Genomic DNA, 15,829 nt, shown 5'->3' with positions numbered 1-15,829 from the left:
CCTTGCAACACAAGATAAGTTATGCACATTCTAGGAGACCAATTTTAATGCATTTATTTTATGAATCAACATGTTCTTGATAGTTCTAAATTCAACCTCTTTGCATAACTCTAGATCCTCTTCATCTACTTCCATTGCCTGTCTGATGTATCCCCTATTTTAGGTACATGTCCCTCTATTATCACACCTTTGTCCCAGATTTTTGTAGCTAATCTAACAATGTTTTTCAATGCTACTATCCCATTGTCCAACTTGAGGGTTTTCTGCTCCAAGACATAAGTCTTCTTCATTTCTTCCTCATAGTGCCTCCTGGTCTTGATGTACCACTCATAGGCTCCCTCCAATTGTGCTTCAAGCACATCCATCTTGTTCTTTCCTAATAGTGCCACAAATGTTTGCATTCCATATATTTGGCTATTAGAGATGGAGTGCACATTCCAAAATATAACATTTCTCCTAGGAGATTCTTTGATTTCCATCAAAGTAGGCTTCTAGTGTTCTGAAGCCAAGCTCCATATTGCCATAGTTTGGGCATCAATATTATACCCAAAGCCTCTTAGTTCTCCTAGTTGGTTCTCGTCCTCAAATGAGATAGACTTGGTTTGTCTCTTCATCTAGACTAGCAAAAAAGAGGAACTGATATTCCATCCTAGGAATACAATCATACCACTTCTTCTGACTAGATTGTTGGCCTCTTCTACAATGAGGGTTTTGCTAGTAGGGTCATTCTCTTGTAGCTTCTGAACTAACTCAGCAACCACCTCATCAAAGTCACCTGGCTTTATTTGCAGAGCTAATTCATTTGGTTTCAACTTGAACAGAAACTCTTGAATTCTTCATTTTTTATGAAGTTATCATCACTCATGAATTCATTGGCTTCAATGATCCTATCATCGATCATTTGGGCTTGTAGTTGCAATTTCTTAGCCATTTGCTCATCCTCAAAGGCCTGAGCTATTAGATATCCCCTTCTACCTTCATCAAAGTACTAGCTACCTCTAGGCAAAATCTGTAAGGCTTTTTGCTGAGGCTTTTGTGGAATCTCCATCATTTTCTATTTCTCGTTCTCTTTTCTGCCCACTCTGAGCTCTTAGGCTAATCCTCTTCATCATCACTCACTTAAACTACAATATCTTCATTAGAGTAAGCAGGATCAACTTTCTTCCTTATTTCCTTGAGCACTTGGGCTGATATCTCATTAAACATTTCAACACATTTGTCTAATCCAACCCAATAGTCCATCCCAAGATAGAGTCCCTTAAAGGATGGATCTAACTTTTTCGTCTCCTTCTCAAAACTAACAACATCTTGGAACATGGTCATTCTTTCTTTGCACACACTCTCATCCAATCTATCACAAATGACATCCTATTCCCATATAGATTTTGTAGGAGGTAAATTGTATCCCCTCATGCTTTTCAAGGCATTCCTGACTACACTCCAAGGGTCATATATTCTAGCTGGCCCAGTTGGAAATTTATAGCCTCTCAAATAGGCATCAATTTCCTCAATAGCATTTTTTGCTATCTCAAAATTTCCACAACAATTTTCCTTTCTTGACATTTTTACCTAGATATTCTTAGTTTAATGAGACTAGTTGCCAAAAAACTTATACAAACCCTAGTCTCTCTAGGAAATATTTGGGTAAAATGAGAGATGGTTGAGGGCATCCATATATTATGATGATAGTATACTCATCAAAATAGAAAAGCACTCCCCCAATCATGTGTCAATTGTTTCCCAACATTAAAACACATGTTAGGCTTAACAACCTTCCTAACACTCCTAGGTATTCTTTCATTGGCCAATCCTATGATATTTAACATAAGATGCACAAAATCATTTTAGAAGAAATAACATTTGAATTTTGGTAGAATATTTTCCATACCCTTGTCCCCCTTTGCACTGGTAGTCTTTCTCCCCATTCCTCTATGCATTCAAAGAAGCTTTGATCAAAGGAATCAACATTTTTGAACAAGATCAAATGCATAATTAGAGAGTAGCACTTGAGAGAACCTAGAATTCTCCAAATGTCACTACTATGGAGCAATGATCTCCTCGTGGATTTTATCAATTATGTGAGTCACATAATCATACCCAACATTGGTGTTGGGGTCTTGAATATTCAGAGCCATGGCATAGTGTCCTCCTAGGCCATTCACGGTTCCATCTGTACCTAGGGCTTTATTCAAATCAAAGATAGTGTTCTAGAAACACCTCTGGAACAAATCAAGGGCCATAAGTTTATCTACCTCCTCCTTCTTAAAAAATTTTCCCTTCTCTTTATGGGACATAGGGATGTGCCTATCATTTCCCTGCCCATGTAAAACTTCTTCTGGCTTTTGAAATTCTCATTTAGGTCATCTAATGTAGAGCCTTTTGTATTTAGCTACAAGGAACCTTATTTAAATACAAGGGCTTCACAATAGGCTGGTACACCCTCAAGGAACCAAGAAAATCTCAAATATTTCAACAGAGAACCTAACATTTAGGCAATTAAGACAACATGTAGTAAATTACTCATAACTTTTAGTCCTGACATTTTCTTGATAAAACCTTTAGAGGAGTTGTTCCAAATTTTTCCTTATAAAACATATCTAAAGATGAGACCAATCCAATAAATAAATTAAAAATTATGTTCTTTGAACCAAGACCCATATTTTCTGTCAAAAATCAAAAGTAAAACCAATAACCTTTCCTAGGGAATTCCATATCTTTCTCAATACTTATCCAAATGATTCAAAACTAATTTATAATTTAACTTATATGAGTCTAGTTCCATAATCTATAAGATATTGGTTTATCCAATACATAAATAATTTTATTAAATCAATTTCTTTCATGTACCTTCAATGGAAATTATTAAAAACCAGTATTCACTCAAATAAATATAACTTACACAAATATAAATATAAATGACTCAAACCAATTGGAAATGAAAGATAGTTCATATATCTTTCCAATGAATACACTTAGAGTTCCTAATTCATCCAATTGTGGTCATACAAAAATTTTCAATCTGACTATAGTCTAGCATTCTCAAACCTAAAAATAACAAATTTTGTCAAAACTTGGATAACTCCTTCATTTATACATTAAATAAATCCAAACCAATGCCAAAATAGGTTTTATTCACTTCTCTATCCAGGCATAAAATATTTACATGGTTTCCAAGTCGTACATGGCCATAGAAAACCTGGAACCAACACTAAAACTGAAAAACCAATCAAAATAACAACTCACAATTTCACCAAATTTGTTTCGAATGTATCTCTTTCCTTCCATTAATGCTCTGGTTTGAACATACATACATTTTTATAGTTTTTTTGGTTGTTTATAACTTCCAAACCACCTTTTAAACCATCTCCTTACATTGTCTCAGAAACAAGTAGATAAGCGAGAAGCCCACCTAGTCACATTGTAAATAGAAATTAGTGCCCTAAACCAACAAGCCATCTAGACCACCATCATCTTCCTCAGCCGTAGCCTCCTTCTCACTACTAGAAACCCTAGGAGAGTCATTCGCCCTCATTCTTTACCTAATGATAGGAACTTTGTTATGGTCAAGGACCTCAAGTCAAAAAATGTGTAAAGTAGCATAAAATAAAACCAAAATCCTATGAAGTCATTATGCTCCTACATCATATTGAACTTGCCCTTAAACTATTTACATAACATACCTTGATATCTAGGTGGAGGACCCTCGTAGCCGTTATAGCTTGCTTGATGCACCCTCAAATCCTAAACAATACATTAGATTTTGACTTTTTTTTGTTATGATTGTAGTGCTTATAACTATTATTTGGCTTTTGGTTAGTAATGACACACATAATGTGAGTTGTTATATGTACAAAGGTAAAAAAAAGTGGTCATTTTAAAGTATCACTGGATACATATTTAAAGATGCTCCAATAACCATACACTACAACTACCTCAATACCTTTCAATACTAGTTGTCCAAAAATTGTCAATACTTATGTGCAAATATCTCAAAAGTTAAGACTTTAAAAAACTCACTAATAGGAATTAAAGAGGATGGTTATTGATAAATTATATACATTTATTAATGATCTTTTAGTTATAATCTTTGTACAAGTGTATATATCCATACATAATAGATTTTTAAAATAAAATGGATGTTTAATCTTTATAACCTATCTCCCTAAAAATACAAAACAACTTTAAAAAAATTACTTTGTCCATTTGTATTTCTCAAACTGTCCCATTTTATATAGAGAATAACCAAAACTACAATTTTTTTTGAATTCTGCTAAAATTAGTAATCAAAAAATTAGACAACCACAGAATAACTGGCACAGATGAAGATGACTATCAAAAATTATACTTGCCTTAAAGTTGTGCAGGTTACACAGATGAAGATGACTATCAAAAATTATACTTGCCTTAAAGTTGTGCAGGTTACACAGATGAAGATGACTATCAAAAATTATACTTGCCTTAAAGTTGTGCAGGTTGTAAGTTATTGTGATAACAGTTTGTCTTTATACTCTGTTGTGTGGAGAGCATTTCGCCACGGGTAGACAACTTGAACAAGGAGTAATATGTGTCTTTACATAGGCTTCTGCAGTGTCTTTAAACATCCGCCATCTGATATAGATCACAAGTGATTGGTAGTATACTATTATCAGCGGGTTTCCTTTTTGGTCTGCACAGAAGAAGATCTACAAATGGCAATTGGTGTAGTGGACTTTTTAAAGGACAAGAATATACTAGTGATGGGTGGGACGGGCTTCCTAGGCAAAGGTATTTTAATGCTATTCTTAAGTATGTTTTCAAGCGGGATTAGGATTTGAAATAAATTCTTATCCTTTGTATTCATTTGACAGTTTTTCTGGAGAAAATTCTCCGAGTTCAGCCTGAAGTTGGACGTATTTTTACTCTAGTGAGGGCAAAAGATTTACAATCTGCCAAGGCAAAGATCCATAAAGAGGTAATAATCATTAAGAAACATTCCATAAGCAGGCAATATGTTATTTGAAGGCTAACGTGTTTGTGTACGCAGATGATATACTTAGAGTTGTTCAGGCTTTTACAAGAACGTTACAAAGAAGAGTATGAGAAGTTCATGGCACAAAAGATTGTTGCTGTTGTTGGAGACGTCTCAATAGACGATAATCTGGGGATTGATGAAGAGCACAGAAATGAAGTTTTTTCCAAGGTCGATGTAGTTGTCAACCTTGCGGCCACCACAAGATTCTATGAGAGGGTTGACATGTTTTGTTTTGTTGGATTGAACTTTTCTTGCAATTAGTTTCCGAACTAGTAGGGCTGACATTTGTTTTCATACAATCTTGTTTTCTTTTGATAAGAATCATAAAAATATTGAATAGAAACTACAAATCATATGTTTATTATACTAATTTAGTTATTGAGCTTTTATTTATAATTTGATTTTTAAACATACGGTCAGTTAGAACTTGAAAGTAGAATAATCTATATGAACCTTCAATATGGATTTAAATCTAAAACATTCTTCATTAGTTGCTGCAATATGCTACCATTCAAAATATGAACCAATTTGTTTTGACAAATACATAATTATAGATGTTTAGATCTCTAAATTGAAATTGCTGACACATGTTGAATATTTATTTAAAATAATTATAGATGTTAAAAGGTAGGGCTGACATTTGTCTTTTTATAAAATGTTTATTTAAAATAAAGTTTCATAATTTAGTAGTTGAGTATTTGCTTGCTTTTCACACAAAAACATGGAGTTTAATTTAAAATATCGAATAAAAATCTATATATTGTCAAAATCAGAATTTATTATACAGTTGCTTTTAAACATCACACACCAATGAAAAAATTAAGTTTTCCGTTATTATACATACTGATCTAGACTTTAGAAACCATTTGTCTACACTAATTTATTTATCTGATATAGACTATAGAACCATTTGTCTACACGATTAGTTAGCAAGTACTTGTTTATAATTATTTTTATACTTTATGTCTCTATGAAGAGCTATAATGTGTATAGATCAATTAGAACTTGAATCTAGAATAATTTATACAGACCCTTCAATACAACTTAAACTTTTAAAAAATTATGTACATTTTTTTATCAACATATAATTGTTGAGCATAACCTCTTGAATCACATTAAGATATGTGGATCTCTTAATTGAAAAGAATTATGCATATGCCCATCTAGCAATTGATCTCCTTGTAAATGTGAAACCCTCTAGATAATGCTCATCTCTAAAAGAATACTATTTCTAAATTGTATGTATTTGAATGATTAAAGAGCTACCCTCCAAACTTATTGGTTGCTCATATTCTAGACAATGCTCATCTATAAAAGAATATTATTAGAGGGAAAGTCCCAATAGTCACACAAGCTAACTTGGTCCACCTAGATCTCCTAAATTGTAAGTTGAATTATGTTCATTTTTCAATGTATATCCATAGGTGACTCAAGAGCTTTAGGCTAAGGTTTTAGCATTTAGGTATTTAGAGATCACTTTTTAGAAGTTGTAGAATGCAAAGTGGCCGAAAGGTGTCATTTTAAAACACTCACTCATAAGTTCCATTTTAAAATACTCATCCAATTCTAGTTATACTCACCTCCCAATACTCACAAACCAAAAAATATATAATAGGACACATAGGTTAATGACCAACATTGAAAGCTAAAAAGCAATAGACTATTAGCACATCAATGATTTACAATCAGAAAGTATCTATGACAAAACTCTAACATGATTATTAGACACCCTAAGTGTCCCTCAACCTCTTCTCCTAATAGATTATATACTATAAATAATTAAAGAAAATAACCGACCAAGATAAATCCATGTGCAGTAGTTTTCAATTATCTTTACAGAATTAGAAATTTTAGGTATCTTTGTATCAAAAGGATTGACTTTAATGACTTGGAATTACAGGTACGATGTCTCCATAGGCACAAACGTCGTGGGGACTATCAACACAATAAAATTCTGCAAAAAATGCCCAAATCTTCTGCTCCTGATTCATGTCTCAACTGGTAAAGAATACATCTGGTTTTATTTATCAATGATTGACCTAACTTTGGCTTCCAATGAATATATTTCTATACAAGATCAATGAGAGAAACGTTGCTTTGTGAATGTTTCTGTTTTAGCGTATGTGAACGTGGGAAGAACGGGCACAATCACTGAGGAAATTGTTAAAATGGGATCCGAGAGCATTACAGTCGGGCCATCGGAGATAGAAATGGAATGCAGTTTGATAACACAGACTCTAGAAGAAATGGCAAGTGTTACTCATGGGAAAGATACGGCCGTGAAGGTCAAGGAACAGAGCAAGCGAATGAAAGAGCTTGGAGAAGAGAGGTAATAATGGACGACTAGTTTGTCTACAAAATGATGACTTCACAATTTCCATTGTGTAAGATTTTTTAATATTAAGGTTTTATCTAGGTTCTGTTTTGATTTTGATAAAATGCTTAAGTGATGATAAAAAAAATTGTTGAAAAATGTAAACATTAATCTAATGTATAATTAGGTATAATTTTCTTATATCAAAATTAAAACAATAATATTAATCTTATTGAAATTATTATCATAAAATCTGATAAGCAATCAATGAATACAAAAGACTAAGCTTACTGATTATTTATTGTTTTGTGTGAAAAATGTTTTACAATTTCTATTAATTAAATGTTTATCATAAAATCTGATAAGCAATCTATGAATACAAAAGACTAAGCTTACTGATTATTTATTGTTTTGTGTGAAAAATGTTTTACAATTTCTATTAATTAAATGTTTGTAATGTATGTTAATAGAGCAAGAAACTTTGGGTGGCCAAATGTTTATGTTTTCACAAAAACTATTGGAGAGATGATGGTGGATCAACTTAGAGGTGATATACCGGTTGTTATTATTCGCCCCTCTATCATTGAAAGTGTGAAAAAATCAAACTATTGCAGTCACTGATTATTAATCTCCTATCACAAATGATTATTAAACTGCTGAAAATAAATTTCCAGCTAATATCGAAAAATAACACATCTGCAACTTCACTTAAAATACGGAAAAAAATGTGCAACAGAATCAACACAATATTTTCGGACAAATTGTCCCTAGAAAAACCCCTAAGGGAAAACCAGTTCTACAGATGAGAAATTATATTAAACTTCAGCAAATCAAGAGATACAAAATTCCTTGCCTCACACTGGCAGAACTCCGACAACCTCCTAATTTCTCCTGCTGATATTTCTTACTGCTATCCCTGCGCTAACACTGCGCCCTTGCTAACACTGCAAGACTGTTTGCTAACACTGCAAACTGCTTCCCAAAAAGCTTCTTCCTGTGCCCTTGCTAACACTGCAAGACTGTTTGCTAACACTGCAAACTGCTTCACCAAAGCTTCACCTGTGCCCTTGCTAACACTGCAAGACTGTTTGCTAACACTGCAAACAGCTTCACCAAAGCTTCACCGCCTTGCTCTCCAAATGCCCCCTAGACCCCTTTTTATACTACTCTCGTTGGTAAACCAACGACCGAGATTAAATCAAACCAACGGCTGAGATTAAGACAACTCAATAGCCAATAATAGAATTGGTTGCAAGGTGTCCAAAAGGGAATATCTAAAATTAGTAAATAATAACCATTTACTAATTTTTGGCAAGTGGACAAACAGCTGTCCAAACCACCCATAAATACAACCGCTATTCATAGATAAGGACGAACAGCTGTCCAAGCTACCCATAAATAGTGCTGCTATTTTCGGGTCAGAAATAACAGCTGTCCAACTAACAATAATTAACACTCCCTCTTAGCGAGGAAGCTGTTCTGCATGACACCCATCTTATCTCTGAAGAAGATAAATTTGGCCTTTCCCAAAGCCTTCGTCAGAATGTCTGCTACCTGCTCATCTGTAGGTATGTATTGTAGTCGAACAACTCTCTTCAATCTGCACACGTGGGTCTCTTTGCTGTGTGCTACAAAGCCTTCTGGTTGTTCTATGTATACCTCCTCCTTCAACTCACCATTGAGGAATGCTGTCTTGACATCCATTTGATGGATCTGCCATCCCATCTATGCTGCAAGTGAGATTACAGCTCGTATAGAAGTATACCTAGCAACTGGAGCAAATGTCTCCTCATAGTCTATTCCCTCCTTCTGAGAGAACCCCTTTGCCACAAACCTAGCCTTGTATTTCTCGATGCTACCATCTGCACCGTGCTTTATCTTATAAATCCAGCGTGATCCAACTACAGCCCTATCTGTTGGTCTAGGTACTACCTCCCACACATTATTCTGCATTATTGAAGAATATTCTTTAACCATAGCATCTCGCCATACCTGATGTTCTGCAGCTTCCTGATAGCTAGAAGGCTCACTATCTACCAACTGACTAACTAATGCCACATAGTCATTGAACTTGGCTGGTTGTCTTTGCTGTCTAGTACTCTTCCTAGGAGCTCCCACAAACTCCTGAGTATCCCTTTGTGTATCTGGAACCACATGGTTCCTGCTGCCAACTGTAGAGGATGAAATGTCAACCTCTAAATCTTCCAAATGCATTTTCTGTTGCACCTGTTGCTCCATACTCTGTGAATCTTCACTAACCGAGTCTGCACTCGTACTGGTAACTGTACTTGAGCTTTGATGCCCTTGACTTGGTCTTGGAGCTTCTGTTGGCTGCTCACTCTGATCATCTGCTGGCAAATCTCTGGATCTCTTGAATGCCTTGTCCTCCAAGAACTTGACATCCCGTCTGACAATAACTCTTTTAGTCCCCGGAATGAAAACCCTGTATGCCTTTGAGGTCTCACTGTACCCAAAAAAGTACCCCCTCTCTGCAGTCTGATCTAACTTTTTACGTGTATCTCTAGGAATATGACAATATGCCAAACTCCTGAATATCCTGAAGTGACTAACATCTGGCTTCTTCTTTTCACTTTGTGAATTTGATCCTTTGCTAGATCCCTTCTTTGCTTTCTCTTTACCCGCTAGGGCAACGTTCTCTTGTTCCACCTCATTTTTCTGACTCTTGTTGGCTCCATTGACAAGACTTAGTCTAAACTCCTCCTGAGTGAAATCAGTCCATAGTCAATCCCAACTCGGTAAAGTATCTCGTCCACTGACAACTTGAACAAAGACACTCCATTGTTTAGTAAACCCATTTAGGGCTATTCTCACTAGCTCATCATCACTAGGGCTATCTCCAACAGTTGCTAACTCATCCTTGACAAGTCTGAGCCTGGTGAGGTAACTTGTGACGTCTTCTCCCTGATTCATCCGGGTATTCTTTAGCTTCTCTCTGAGAATCAACTTCCTGTTAGTGGTAGCATTCTGGTACAGATTTAGAATGGCGTCCCACATCTTCTTTGTTGTATCTAGCTCCGAGATATGTGGAACAATATGATCCTTGACACCATCAAGGATAATTCTCCTAGCTTTGGCATCGTCCTTCCTATATGCTGCAAGCTGTGTTGCATCCGTTGGTACAGGTACACCACTGGTAGCATAATCCTTGATACCATTCTCTTCCAACAATAAAGAAATTCTGGCCTTCCAGACACCAAAATTTGAGGCACCATCCAATCTATCGTGATCTCTCAAACCAGCTGAAGCCATCTCAAGGGTTTAAAGCAATAATAAATCTAAAGAGATCAAAATTTCTTTCCTAGGGCAAAACTCTTCTACCCTTAACAATGCTCTGATACCATGTGAAAAAATCAAACTATTGCAGTCACTGATTATTAATCTCCTATCACAAATGATTATTAAACTGCTGAAAATAAATTTCCAGCTAATATCAAAAAATAACACAACTGCAACTTCACTTAAAATACGGAAAGAAATGTGCAACAGAATCAACACAATATTTTCGGACAAATTGTCCCTGGAAAAACCCCTAAGGGAAAACCAGTTCTACAGATGAGAAATTATATTAAACTTCAGCAAATCAAGAGATACAAAATTCCTTGCCTCACACTAGCAGAACTCCGACAACCTCCTAATTTCTCCCGCTGATATTTCTCACTGCTATCCCTGCGCTAACACTGCGCCCTTGCTAACACTGCAAGACTGTTTGCTAACACTGCAAACTGCTTCCCAAAAAGCTTCTTCCTGTGCCCTTGCTAACACTGCAAGACTGTTTGCTAACACTGCAAACTGCTTCACCAAAGCTTCACCTGTGCCCTTGCTAACACTGCAAGACTGTTTGCTAACACTGCAAACAGCTTCACCAAAGCTTCACTGCCTTGCTCTCCAAATGCCCCCTAGACCCCTTTTTATACTACTCTCGTTGGTAAACCAACGACCAAGATTAAATCAAACCAACGGCTGAGATTAAGACAACTCAACAGCCAATAATAGAATTGGTTGCAAGGTGTCCAAAAGGGAATCTCTAAAATTAGTAAATAATAACCATTTACTAATTTTTGGCAAGTGGACAAATAGCTGTCCAAACCACCCATAAATACAACCGCTATTCATAGATAAGGACGAACAGCTGTCCAAGCTACCCATAAATAGTGCTGCTATTTCTGGGTCAGAAATAACAGCTGTCCAACTAACAATAATTAACAGAAAGCACTTTAGTTGAGCCATTCCCAGGTTGGATAGAAGGAAATAGGTATTAAGTAATATTTGGAATGCGTTGAATATAAGTCCCTTTTAAAATGTAATGTTTATTCATGCAATCTAAAATATGTTTTCTTGTGGGAAAGGATGCTAGATCCTCTATTTATTGGAATTGGAAAGGGACAAATAAAAACATTTGTTGCAAAACGCAACTTAATAGTTGATGTGGTAAGTGAACTTCTCAGTTTTATTTTTTTTAAATATGACAATTATTTATTATTTTATATGTAGACTGAATGTTTGATTATTTAAATTTTCAATTGTTGGATTTTTAATTGAGATGGTTTTTATGGTTGAAATAGTTATTCCATCTAAATTTATTTATCATTATTTCTAAATTTTCAAGCATTTAAATATAGGTTCCAGTGGATATGGTGGCAAATTGCATGATTGCTTCAATGTACAAACATGCTAAACAATCTGATTTATTTATATATCAAGTGACAACTTCTCTAGAAAATCCATTATTTTATGATATTGGTGTTGATTCCGCATACAAGTACTTTCTCTCACACCCTTGCACAACTAAGAGGGGCAAAAAAGTAGTAGTGAAAAGACCTTATGTACTAAGGAGTATGAAAAGATTTCAGCAATACATGAAAATGTATTACAAGATCCCCATAGAGGTATATATAATATATTTATTATGTATAATAGTTAACTTTTAGACTAAAATATAGCATCTTAATCATATTTGTGTTTTGATTCAATGCAGATTCATTATTGTGTGAACTTACTTCTTTGTGGCCTTCAAAAAGAGCTAAACAATCAACTACTTCATAAATATGATACGGTTATGAAGCTAGTAATGTTTTATCAACCTTTTATTTTCTTCCATGGAAAGTGAGTATTTTTAATAGTTTTTTTTTATAATAATACGATACCCATTACTTAATATCAAATTATTGATCAAAAAAAAAATCATAATACCATTACTCTTAGTTTACATTTAAAAGTAGTAAATAGGTGTCTTATTTTAATTGGAATGTGTTTAATCATCTGTTGTTTAAAATTTCACTTGTTTTGAATCTATAAATTACATAATATTTTTTTTTTTTAATGGACTGTTAGGTTTGACAACTCTAGCACAAATTGCTTATGGAAGGGATTATCAAAAGAAGACAAGCAAATATTTAAGTTTGATGTGAAATACATAGATTGGGAGAATTATTTCTACAATATTCATATCCCTGGATTGCTTAAGTATGTTGCAAATTGAAAAATATTTTAAATAAACTTCCCCTAATTTTCTATAATTGTATATCTTCTTTTCTACAATAATTCAAAACTCATTTAATTATGAGAATAAAATAATTTATTAAGCTAAGAGACTTTGCATAATGGCATAAATATGGCTGAGCTTAACTTTTGGATCTCATATAAGATCTCAACCAACCAATAGAAAATAACTTAGTAAACCTTACTATTTCAGTTTTACATTATAATGAATTTAGTTTAACTAAATGATAGAAATAAATTGGGATTGTTAATCTTGCATGAATTTATGAACTATTTTAACACAACTTTGGAGTTCATATTCTTTGTGGGTTCTTTTGTTTGTTTATCATTAGTTGGAGCATATATGCAATATTCCCAATTTGTGAGTAATAATTGCAATGTGAATAAGAGAGTTTAAAAAAAGACCAACAAAGGCTTGATGATGAGTCGACAAACTCCCAAAAATGCCAAAAATGTGTGAGCTTATGTAAGCCTAGAACAAAATTTATTATTCTAATAGCCATTGATTATAGTGGAACACTGTAGTGATTTTTTATATTCCTCAATGGTGGTCTTTAACATATCTTTTTTTTTTTTTATACATTCTTTTATTAAATTTAATATTTAATTATTTTTAAAATTGTGAACTATTTAAAATATGATTATTTCTACATCATCACAATCTACTTTGGATTTGATAGAGAAGTATCAATCAAAGCATTGACTACTTTAATTCTTGGGGTTTCTTGTTCTACCCTAAAATACTACATAGGAAAAAGTCACTATTCAAACATAAATGATTAATCATTGAAAAATAATATTGTGTGAACAATGAAATATTGACTACTATAATTCTTGAGGTTTCTTTTTCTACTCTGAAATATGTTTAGGAAAAAGCCACTATTCAAACATAATGATTAATCATTGAAAAATAATGGTGTGTGAACAATGAAACGTAGATTTAGAGAATTTTGTTTATTAAAGTAATCTTTTTCTTGGGATATATTTAAACTATAATACTACCTCAAGCCAAAATCTCTCAATCTATTATTAATCAAGCACGTTTTGTGATCTTTGAAAAAGGAGATGGATTTTTTTTTTTAAACTATGTTGCCTAGCTATTCAACAACCTTAAAATGAGCCATACAAATTGAGAATTTTATTAGACAAATATAATTGTATTTCTAGTATTTTTTGGCAAATTATTCCAATGTAATTTTAATTTCATAGCAAGGAAAAGAGAAAATAAACATCAATAGGATGACAATTTTAATTACTTTATTTAAAGAGATTTTGGTTTTACCTTGGTCTTTTACTTGAATAAACATTTTTGACCATGCCTTCTAATGTCACTTATCAACAACAAATCATTGAGAAAAAATAACAGGCTCTTTTGGTGGGGAAGTTTACTCATTTAATGGGGACATGACTTAAATAAATTATATATTTATTTAAGGTAGCTATCTTACATTTCAATTTTTGAAATGTTAAAGAGAAAATGAATGTTTAAATTATTATTTTTATTATAAGAGGTAGCAAAAGGGTCCATAACCTTAGTAGCAACAAAGTAACATCACTCCACTCTTCCCTGGGCCATTATATTCAAACAATAGAGAAGACCACTAGCCCAAATAGCCATAGCCCTACCAATCATCAAAATTAATCAAAAACTGACATAAGTCTAGAGTAAATTTAATTTCCACATCCCAAATCACAAGACTTATACTACTTAAGCACATTAAATTTTTCTAGCCCCACCAAAGTTAGGGCCCCAAGTTTAGTTAAAAAGTAATTAAGTTGTTTCTCAAAATAAATACATAATAGAAAGAAACAAAAAAGAGATAAAAAAAAGCACATAAGGTAGTAATCTATGAGTATCTAAAATCAAAATAGAAACTAAAGTAACAAGGCTTGAGCCATTTGACCTTTATAATATATTTCCATTCATTAACCAAGATTTTGAGGTCCTTTGGCGAGTTCATAACATCCTCAAGTCCCTTCTCTTCATCATGATTTTCTTCCATAAGTTGACCAACCTTCTTCAACTTTCTTCTCCTCGTGATGGTGCTGAAGGCATCCCTTCTCATCTTCTCCTTATGAACCCTACAAATAGTGAAATTTCAACCCCAAGCTCAATACTAGTAATGGCCCCCACAAAATTTTTATTGAGGATCCTTACATTATCATGGAAATCCTTAATTTGGCACAATAATTTCCTCTACATTTTGTCCATCCATCTCTATACTTTAGTCAAAGGATCCTCCAAGATTATTTTTCTTCCTTGACATGTCTCTCTATGACTAGGATAGCATCATGTAGCCCCAAGTCAACCTCAATTTGAGCTTCCTCAACATCCCTTTTCTATTCTTCTATCTCCTTCACTACTTTAGCTTTGCAGTCTTCATCCCTAGTAGCACTATCCTCCCCCTTTTGAGGAGTTTCCTCAACTTGAGCATCATAGTTCATTTCCTCATTTTGAATTTCTTAATTATCATCATTTATATCTTCCTTGTAATTCTTCCCTTTTGTTTTCCTTACTCTAGAAGATTTTCTCTCACCTAAGCTAGAATTAATTCTATTATCTAGAGCCAAAGTTTTGGCTTCACCTTATTCACCTCTAGAGTTACCTTTTGATTCCTTCTTATCAACTTTGATTATCTCATTAAAGATCCTACATTTCTTAAGGGTGCCCACTAGACTAGTCTTAGAAAAGGCAATTTTGTGTTTAGCTAGGATTTTATTTAGCAATGACTCTTTGAGGGTCTAGGATTTAGGTTTTTTTTTTAAAATTTTGGTTCTTACTTTTCCTTTTGAGGAGGAAGGGGCATCTTTAGACAACCCTATTTCTTAAATTTGGATAGAGGACCTAGGATTTAGTGGGGGGGTTGCATTATCTGTATGAGAATGACCTAGACCAATTTTATGGGAGTAAACATGTTCATATTGTTGGAAATATAGATGGAATAACTGAGGGGGGGGGGGGGGGGGGGGGGGAAGGAGGCTAA

The 15,829-nt window shown here is 34.0% G+C and overlaps 1 protein-coding gene across 1 annotated transcript; it reads left to right on the top strand.

Annotated features, from left to right (window-relative positions):
- Positions 1-4,665: 4,665 nt before the first annotated feature.
- Positions 4,666-12,825, top strand: LOC149549402 (fatty acyl-CoA reductase 3-like). Its single transcript, XM_089794908.1, has 11 exons — positions 4,666-4,764; positions 4,848-4,951; positions 5,024-5,235; positions 6,912-7,012; positions 7,130-7,340; positions 7,796-7,914; positions 11,553-11,598; positions 11,693-11,774; positions 11,966-12,232; positions 12,322-12,449; positions 12,678-12,825. The coding sequence occupies exons 1-11, from the start codon at positions 4,689-4,691 to the stop codon at positions 12,823-12,825; spliced, it is 1,494 nt and encodes a 497-aa protein (XP_089651034.1). The 5' UTR covers positions 4,666-4,688.
- Positions 12,826-15,829: the final 3,004 nt, after the last annotated feature.

The sequence above is a fragment of the Cupressus sempervirens genome, chromosome 7 (genome assembly GCF_028749045.1).
Source record: "Cupressus sempervirens isolate cs-2001-9-10 chromosome 7, ASM2874904v1, whole genome shotgun sequence".
Taxonomy (NCBI): Eukaryota; Viridiplantae; Streptophyta; class Pinopsida; order Cupressales; family Cupressaceae; genus Cupressus; species Cupressus sempervirens.
Note: the sequence above shows the minus strand (reverse complement) of the source record. Positions and strands in the feature narration are given on the sequence as shown.